We start from the raw sequence: 10062 nt of genomic DNA on the forward strand, positions 1-10062 counted from the left end.
AGTATCGATCATTACATCACGATTATAGTTATCATTGGATATTTAAATTTTTTTTCTATGCTTCGTACATATTTATTTGTGACCTACTAACGTTTAAAAATAATTTGTTGAGAAAAAGTCACGAGAAATCCATTAAAGAATCAACTATCAGTAACTTACTATCAACATACGACACATTGTTATTGTTCTATGGTAAACAGTAAATAGAAAATTTAAGGTACATGTCCCTGTTTCTGAACCGTGCTTCACATGACTGATTCAAATACCTTATATCAAAGTCATGGCTGTATTGTAAACTTTTAGAGAGGAAAACAATATCCTGGAATAATGTCGACTACAAGCGATCTGTTCTTTGTTATTTTTCTCCTCCTTCCATACCTCGTTTCTTCTTCTTCTCCGAATATCCTCTTCATTGTGGCAGACGACTATGGTAAGTAAAATTATCTGCATCATAAAACAAAACGCATTCATTACTTTGCTTGATTTATGAAAATATGATCTGTAAAAAGGCAACTTTGTTAATAAATCCACAAATCAAATTTTTGATGATTAATTGGCAGTTTAACGTATTGCATCGCATACCGAATTTGAAATAGTTATATTACAATTTATTCTACAAAAACTTCTTTAGGAATGCATAATTCCCCACTTTGATTTAGAACTGAGTTAATTATAATACATACATGTACGAACGCATATTTTAACAAAGTGTCCTAAGAGATTCTCTTCGACGTCCGAATATTTATGCATGTTGTGTTGTAGTCATTGTTTTCAAATTGATATCAAAATGTAATTTGTTGCTTTATAGTAATTCTAAAAGACATATCTTATAAACATGCTGATTAGCGGATCAATTTTTGTTCAAGGTTGGAATGATGTTGGTTTCCGGAATCCTGACGTCATAACTCCAAACATTGACAAACTGGCGCACAGCGGTATGATCTTACAATCCTCATACGTCATGCCCGTCTGTACGCCGTAAGTTCCAATGACTGATCAGTGATTTCCGTATTAAATTTGTTGCATTTGACCTAAGATTTAAAAATATGTTTATTTTCATGACTCACAGAATATCTTGAAAATGTGAACCCATTCACTTCCCATTGAATTCTTTCTAAAGACTAGTCTTTTTTATAACTGCAAGCTGAAACGGGCTTGACTTCTGTTTGATTCAAAATTATTGTAAAAACATAAGATTGAAAACGCATCTCTAAATGAAATATATTAACTTATTAATTTTGAAAAGTGTCTGTTTATAAATAAAGAATCTATTGAATTTAATTAGTATTACTCTCCCATTAAATTCTTTAATAAACAGAGTAATATTCAACAAGTTGTAAGGCACTACATGTACCTGCCAAAAATCAAGAAAAACGTATTATTTTCAATAAATTTTACTGCTCAACATAATCTATTAATAATATCATATTTCAAAAGAAGACCCCCAAAATATGTAGCTATTAAAGTGAAAAGGTTCCTAAAACGGATTATTAGACAGGTACATATTGTACTTGTAGAAACAAAGTGGACAATGATAATTTTATACCCCCGGATCGAAAGATCCCGGGGGTATATTGTTTTTGTCCTGTCTGTCTGTTTGTCTGTCTGTCTGTTGTCAACTTTAACCTAGCCCATAACTATTGCGCTGTCAAGGGTAAGTCTCTAATATTTGACATGAGTGTTCATTATGACAAGACCTTTCCTTGGGCACCACCATATATGATCTTTTGACCTTGAACTTGGAGTTTGACCCAGTTTTGCAAAATTTTACCAAACTTTAACCTTGGCCATACCTTTTGAACGGTTGGTGCTAGGACTTTCATATTTCACATGTGTAATCCTTGTGACAAGACCGTTCTTTGGATACCAACAGCTTTGACATTTTGACCTTGGAGTTTGACCTACTTTTGAAAAACTTTAACCTTGGCCATAACTTTTGAACGGTTGGTGCTTCCGCTTTCATATTTCACCTGTGTATTTCTTGGGAGAAGGCCTTTCCTTTGGCACCATTAATTTTGACCATTTGACCTTGACCTTGATGTTTGACATACTTTTGAAAAAAGATTTTAACCTTTTCCATATCTATTCAATGGTTGCTGCTAGGCCTTTCATATTTCACAGGTTTTTTCCTCGAGACAAGACCTTACTTTGGTTGTCAACATATTTGATTTGCATTTGAGAAAGTTTAACCTTTGCTATAAGTTGCCATACAGGGGCATCAGTGTTTCACAAACACATCTTTTTTCTCTATGGTGTAATCATAGGTCAAGGAATTCGTTCATGTCTGGTCACTACGCCTTCAAGTCCGGCCTCCAGGTAATTATTGACGATGCATATCGTTATCTGTAAGTATATAAGTAAAAATAACATCTGCACCCAAAGTTTCTTAAACTCGTCTTTCTTGTAATAGTTTATCAGATCTTATATTAAGTTATGCATCAAACTGACTATGCCAATGTAGAACAAAAGTATTAACGGAATTCTATCGATTTTAGCATCTTGCAATCCTTCCAGAGCAGGCAACCTGCTCTCCCCTGAATTACACTTTCTTACCACAGAAGCTGAAGGAACTGGGGTACACCACCCACGCCATTGGAAAGTAAGCTGTTTTTTCCTAATTTAAAAAAGCACCTAAAAAGCTTAGTCTCAAAATATATAGGGTATTTATTTTCCTCTATTTTTGAATCTTAAACTCTCTCCTGATCCAACTGCGTTCACTATTTTAATTAGTCTTCGCAAATTATTTTTGTTATACATGTATGTTAGGGTCAGAGAGACGCAATTGACCCCTAAAAATAAATACATATTTGATAAAGGTAAGTCTGTTATACGTACAGAAGCAAGTTAATTTGACAGGTTAAAAAGCACTTTATAATAAAATTATAAGAAAAAATGCACGATTTCAGGTGGCACCTAGGATTTTGTAAGTGGGAATGCACCCCCACCTACAGAGGGTTTGACACGTTCTATGGTTATTACAATGGCCAGGAGGACTATTACAAGCTTAGCGTTGGTAAGAAAAATTCTATATGTACATGTATCTAGTAACAGGAAGTCTTTTCGCATAAAAAATGAAGGCATGTTACTCTATGATAATATAAAAAGAATTATGGAATCCCAAAGTAGTCTTTATTGTTAAATTGTTTTTTTTTTTACCCTAATAGTTGGTGGTAAGGACTTCAGAGACAATAAAACACCTGTTAATGCCACGGGAGAGTACTCCGCGGTAAGTTTAGGCAGAAGTAATGATTTGCAAACATTTCACTCTTTTACTCCTGACGTATAGTATGCAAACAACAATTGGTAAATTCCACTTATTATAAGGAGTAAACATTCTACGAAAAATGTGTGAATTTCAAGGTCCTTGGATTAGGGTTGAAACGAGCTAGCTAACCACTTGCCAAATATTGAAGTTTTAGCAGACAGCTGAAAGGACAGACTAAACAAAACAAAACATTATGCTCCGATATAATAAGAGACAATGAAATCATTATACGTAGCTAAACATGGCATATTAACCATCACCAGTGCCAGAATGATACGGTCAGTGAGGAATGCGCCATTATTTGAAGTCAAAAAGCTATGTATTATATTTTTTCAATAAATAAGGCATGTAACCAATACACAATGTAGTGAAGTATCAACTGTTTAAATTGACAGCACATGTATGCTCGGAGAGCTCAATCAATCATCATGAACCATGACATGTCTAAACCTATGTACATGTACCTACCGTTCCAGTCTGTACACGAACCTCTTCAGGTAAGTGATTCCAAAGTTCTGAGATTTTAACTTTGTGTTTTACAGGATTAACAGTTTGTAAAATGAATCTCAAGATAACTTACATATAGTGTTTATTGTTCAACAGGTTCCGGCCCAATACAGCGCCATGTATCCTAATGTAAAAACACAGTCACGCAAGACCTACCTTGGTAAATACAACCAAAGAAAGCAGCCATTCCATTACCATCATTGTTTCAGTTTTAACACTTTCAATAATTAAGAACTTTATAAATTATTAATTGTTTAAAAGACAATAATATTATTCAAGTACAAGGTTTGGGTGGTGAACATGGTATTGTAGTCACAAAACAATGGCGATGTTCTTTTGTAAGTGCTCATATTTCTAGGCATGGTTACGGCCATGGATGAAGCAATAGGAAATATTACCAATACACTGAAAGCTAAAGGGATGTTCAACGATACTCTGATTATATTTACTGCAGATGTGAGTATAATTTGGGGAAAATCGACTTTAGAAACATTTAATTACTAATAAATAAGTTATGTAATGTCAAATACACTGAATGGGATTTGTCAGCAAGTTACGCCCATTTCAGCCCTTTACCACACTTATTTCAGCCCTATACCTTGCTTATATCAGCCCTCTACCACGCCGATTTCATCCCTTTTCACCCCTTTACCACACCTTTCTTTAGCCCTCTACCACGCCTATTTCTCCCTTTACCATGCCTATTCTAGCCCTTTTGAAAGCCAAATTTAGTCCTATACTATGCATAATTATTCTAGCCCTCTGACAATTAATAAATTGCATGTATACATTATCCAAAGAAATAAATCAACATTGAAGAAACATGAAATATTTCATGTCTCTCTTAAGTGATAAGTAACACTAATAGGTTCACAAGAAAATTGATTTTAAAAAGCAAACATATTAAAATATTCCGTCTTTTGGATTTTTTATATACCTGCTGATTTCTACATGTAGCTCACCTGATCCAAAGGCTCAGTTGAGATTTCTGATCGAAGAGTATCCGGGTCTGTTGTTTGCCAACTGTAAATTATAAACATTTCAACTGTTTTATTTTAGAAATCTTTTGAAAATAGCAGGGCTACACTTAATAGCATTCATATGGTAACATTCCAAGGTTATGTAGAATGATTCAAGCTTTTTCAAAATTATGGATCCTGGGGTTGGGCTTAAATCAGAGCGCAATTTTCACCTAATGCATGTTTACTTTATCTGCCGAACAGCAAGGCCATATTAGTCACATTGATATTGAAAAAAAATGATTCAAGTAAAGTCTTGGCCCCTTGGAGATAGGGTCGGACCACAATAAATGTATGTGTTATGAATTTCTCATGTGAATAAAATGGGAAAATGATATCTTATTATTTCAACCTACAATTTTGTAAGAAATTTGTTTTGAAAAATAAGCAAAAAAAAAAAAAAAAAAAAAAAAAAAAAAAAGAAATATTCCTTCTTTTTGAATTTTTGATACTATCTGATTTTTAATTCAACTTACACTGTTCACTTGTATACAATTTTATACATTCAGAATGGTGGTTGGACAACATTTGCTGGAAATAATTATCCATTAAGGGGAGGTAAGGCAACGGTATTTGAAGGAGGAACAAGAGCCACTGCCTTTATAACGGGGGCTGGTATACAGAAAACTAACTCTGTCTATAATGGGTCAGTACGTTGTATTTCATTCTTCCGAACTTAAGAATATCACTGAAAATGGAATATATGGAAATGAGTCATTGAAATTAAAGTTAAAGTTTTGTAATATACAAAAAAGTGTAGGGTGTATACTAGCAACCAATTTTCTTACTTATATTACTTAAGCTAAATGAATTTCGTCTCTTATGTACAATCATGATGCATCTAATGAATGCAAATGAAATGTCTCAGTCCCTTTTTTGAAAATTATATCAAATCTATTTCTATTCCTTCTATTATTTTCAAACAGGATTATACATGCTGTAGATTGGATGCCAACAGTTCTCAGCGCAGCTGGAGGGACACCAGGTAGGCATAAAATATTCAAGTTTCCTTCCTGTAAAGCTGTTGATGATACCTTGTAAGAATGTTCAAGTTTCCTTCCTGTTAAGCTGTTTGTGATGCACTGTAAGAATGTTCAAGATTCCTTCATGATAAGCTGTTTGTGATGCACTGTAAGAATGTTCAAGTTTCCTTCATGATAAGCTGTTTGCAATGCACTGTAAGAATGTTCAAGTTTCCTTCATGATAAGCTGTTTGTGATGCACTGTAAGAATGTTCAAGTTTCCTTCCTGTTAAACTGTTTGTGATGCACTGTAAGAATGTTCAAGTTTCCTTCCTGTTAAACTGTTTGTGATGCACTATAAGAATGTTCAAGTTTCCTTCCTGTTAAACTGTTTGTGATGCACTATAAGAATGTTCAAGTTTCCTTCCTGTTAAACTGTTTGTGATGCCCTGTAAGAATGTTCAAGTTTCGTTTCTATTATGTTTTTTGTGAATGTTATGTACTTGAAACATCTTAAAGCTTCCTTCTTCTTATGTTGTTGATGATTCCGTGTGAGAAAAATGCCTTCTTGGTAAGCTGGTTTTCATAGATATTATAGTTTCTACCTCTTTTATGCTATATATGTGATGCCTTTTAAGGATTTTCAAGTTTTAATATGTGATACCCTTTTGAACAGAAATCATGATTCCGTGGGGAAAAAGTATACCTTTACAGTATTAAATTTCCCATTCCAGTTATGCTGCTTGTGATATTTTTAAGGTTAAACTGAAGTTTACTTCCTGTTCTGTGGCTCTTTACGTACATTCAAGTTTCCATTCCTGTTATGGTGTTTGTAATTGTAATGTCTTTTAAGGATATATAAGGCCCCACTGATATGCTGTTGATGATGCTCAGTTAGAATGTTCAACTTTCTTTTCTAATAGGCTGTATTTGATATTCTTTAAGGACATTGAAGTTCTATTTCTGTTAAGCTATTTGTAATGCTCGCTAAGAATATTTAAATTTCTATATGTATTACAAATGTAGTACCCTTTAAGAATATCCAAGTCCCATTTCTGTTTGTGATATTTTTGTCATATATTAGCCGGTTTATTTATATTATTTGTGTTATTCAAAATTCCTTCCGGTTATGTATTTTTAATACCCCTAAAGAACATTCAGTTCTCTTTCTGTAACACTGTTAGTGAAACCCTTTTAAGGATATTCAACGTTCCTTCCTATTATAATGCTGATTAAAGATAACTATATTCAAAATTTGCAGATCCGAATCTTGATGGAATCGACCAATGGGACAGTCTAAGAACAGGGGGAGAGTCTAAACGAACCGAATTTGTTTATAACATTGATGATCTAAAACCAGAGGTGTGCGGCCACGCTGCTATAAGGTAGAGAATAAAAATTTTGATTAAGCTATGTGATATTTTATAAGAGCCGTTCCAAGCAAAACCCCCCTTTAATCAAAACATTTCTAACAATTACTTTTTCTTTTCCTGCACAAAATTTTGCCAACAGAAAGAATAATAATTATAATAAGAAACAGTATAATCACTGTAAGGTCTTCCGTGAAGACAAAAGACCTTAATAATAATAAGAAAAAACAGTAGAATCACTATAAGGTCTTCAGTGAAGACGGAAGACCTTAATTAATAAATAATAATTAATAAATAACCTAAACTTGTCAAAAATAAAAAAAACTATTGGTGGGGGGGGGGGGGGGGTCTTTCCTCCATATATGTAATATAAATGACACTCCTTACATTATACCAGGAGTCATCTTTAAAATTCCCTTACACTACTACAGAAATTTGAAAATTCTGAAAATCCCGGGGTGGGGGTTCCGGAACCTCCTGACCCCCTACTACATGCTTGTACATTTGGTTTGAAAGTGGGTAAATATATGCCCTGAAACTTTTCAACCACATATATTTCATGAAATCAAAGCTTGTTAGCTCTTCACGCAAAATATGCCTTTATAGAAACTATCGGGTGTTATCCTTATGAATTTTTTTTTCTGAAATACGTTAGAAGTGTTTACCTGTCAGTGCCAAAATACGTTAAAAGTGTTTCCATGTCAATGCCAAAATACGTTGAAAGTGTTTACCTGTCAATGCCAAAATACGGTGAAAATGTTTACTTTCAATGCTAAAATACATTAAAAGTGTGAACCTATAAATGCCAAAATACGGTAAAAATGTTTACCTTTCAATGCTAAAATACGTTAAAAGTGTTTACCTGTCAGTACCAAAATACATAACGTTATACATGTACGTTAAAAACGTTTACATGAAAATGTCAATGCCAAAGTACGTTAAAAGTGTTTGCACTTTACCTGTGGTTAAATGTTAATGATAAGATACATCAACCGTGATATACATTTTAATGATAAAAATCTTTAAACGTATTTACATTTCAAAAATTGAAAAATTCCATTCAATCGCAAAAAATCTTCATTTCTTCTATTTAAGTGGAACGTTTCGGCAACTGATGACATTGAATTATTCTGGCTTTTCCTTATATTCATTTACAATAAATCCATCATGGATCCATTAAACATCGAAATTAAGCATAAATGTATGTTTGTAAACTGTATAAGTAAAATTTATGTGTTGTAGAATGGGGGATTACAAATTAATAGATGGCTATCCAGGGCTCTACCAGGGCTGGTACAAGCCAGATGAAGTGGTTAAGGACAATTATAATGATGCACCAGTTAATGCTACACTTCCTTTTGTAGACAAGATGATGCTTTTTAATTTAAAAGGTTTGGCATTGAAGATAGCAAGTGGAAATTTTTTTAAAAAGGAAAAAAAGGGTAGATTTTTTTAATTCGTAATTTTTAAAATCCATTATATTGATTTTCATTGCTTTTCAAGAAGGTTCCCAATCTCTTACATTCACGCAAATCCATAAATATGTACTGGATTAATAAAGTGAATATTTAAATAAATCCTTCACCGAATTTTATTTTTGATTGTGTTTTTGAGTAAACTGTAAATTATTAAGAAAATAATCTATTTTCAGAGGATCCAAATGAACACGTTGATTTATCCAAGAAGCTTCCAGATGTGGTATTGAAACTAAAATCGAGGCTTGACTATTATCACAAGCTAATTGTCCCAGCAAATTTTCCTTCCAATTCTAAATCTGCTGCTCCAAAGAATTATGGCGGGTTTTGGACACCAGGGTGGTGCTAAAAATAAAGACATTTTATAAAAATTCGCACTTAGTTATAATGGAAGATTTTTCCGTTGTTGCTTTCATACGTTCAATAAACTGTACTGTTATTTATCTTTTTTAAAAGAAATAAATATGTAATGAATTTACATGATAAAGGTTATTTTTTGTTAAAGATATTGTAACTGATATTGAATTACGAAACTTATAACAAATAATTTTTAGGGTAAATTTGGCTGATTTTTTGTTTTTTGTTTTAAGGACAGACGATACGTTCCTCAATAATATATAATTTTTTCTAAGAATTTGTCATTGAAGTATTGCTACTTTAACATGTTTACTCGCAAAAAATTGAGGTACCTTACCAGGCATTTGTGCAAGATAAAGAGATGTTGTTTCCTATAAAATCCTTTTGGAAAGAACTTAATTTGCCAATATCACATTTTTCGGTTTTTTAAAGACAATTTGAAACAAGTTTAGAAATCAGAAAGTAATTAAAATTTGGAATATTTTCCATAAAATACAAAGATATACAAAACAGATATTTGAGGAACGTATCGTCTGACCTTAAAAATCTCAATATGTAATTGCATACAATACAGAGAAATAAAGTGAGAGACACACTGTCGTCATCTTCAGAGGACATTTATAAAGATTGCACTTGGAAAGACGAACAAATGTATATGACAGGTGAATGTCATTAGGGCGCCAAAAGTATAGAATTGCACACATATAATTGTGATAAAATAAACTGCTACTTTTAAGCTATAATGTTCAATTTACATTTAGTTTAGGTTTAAATAATTTTACAAAGTAATCTTCCTTGCCTCTCCGTAATTGTTCACTATTTTCTAGAACTTTATAAAATGGAAGTATTAAAAAGTTTCCATTCGCACATGAATCAAAATGTTCACTGCATGGCGTATTCCTGTCATTCTATATTTTTTGCGCCGTAATGACATTTACCTGCGCCAATGTATAATGCTGCCTTTGTGACGTCACAATAACGACGTCATAACAACCAAGTTGTATTGTTTTTGTAAACTTTGTTACACTCTGAAGAGCCTCACGGCGAAAGAGCTAAGTGTAATAATTAAATGTGAACTTGTTTGTTCATCTTGGATTTGATTTTAAT

General features: G+C 32.8%; 1 protein-coding gene across 1 annotated transcript; it reads left to right on the plus strand.

Annotated features, from left to right (window-relative positions):
- The first annotated feature begins 327 nt into the window (after window positions 1-327).
- LOC133188435 (arylsulfatase B-like) lies at window positions 328-9078 on the plus strand. Its single transcript, XM_061323865.1, has 14 exons — window positions 328-430; window positions 867-978; window positions 2265-2316; window positions 2496-2599; window positions 2907-3013; window positions 3165-3226; window positions 3661-3762; window positions 3869-3932; window positions 4131-4228; window positions 5301-5437; window positions 5718-5776; window positions 7015-7138; window positions 8366-8514; window positions 8775-9078. The coding sequence occupies exons 1-14, from the start codon at window positions 328-330 to the stop codon at window positions 8945-8947; spliced, it is 1446 nt and encodes a 481-aa protein (XP_061179849.1). The 3' UTR covers window positions 8948-9078.
- Window positions 9079-10062: the final 984 nt, after the last annotated feature.

The sequence above is a fragment of the Saccostrea echinata genome, unplaced genomic scaffold, assembly GCF_033153115.1.
Source record: "Saccostrea echinata isolate AGI-Se365-2 ecotype Australia unplaced genomic scaffold, CSIRO_AGI_Sech_v1 ptg000016l, whole genome shotgun sequence".
NCBI classification, from domain to species: Eukaryota; Metazoa; Mollusca; class Bivalvia; order Ostreida; family Ostreidae; genus Saccostrea; species Saccostrea echinata.

Coding starts and splice junctions, on each gene's coding strand:
- LOC133188435 (XM_061323865.1), top strand. CDS start 328: ATGTCGACTACAAGCGATCTGTTCTTTGTTATTTTTCTCCTCCTTCCA. Junction 2,600..2,906: donor ACCACCCACGCCATTGGAAA/GTAAGCTGTTTT, acceptor GCACGATTTCAG/GTGGCACCTAGGATTTTGTA. Junction 7,139..8,365: donor TGCGGCCACGCTGCTATAAG/GTAGAGAATAAA, acceptor TATGTGTTGTAG/AATGGGGGATTACAAATTAA.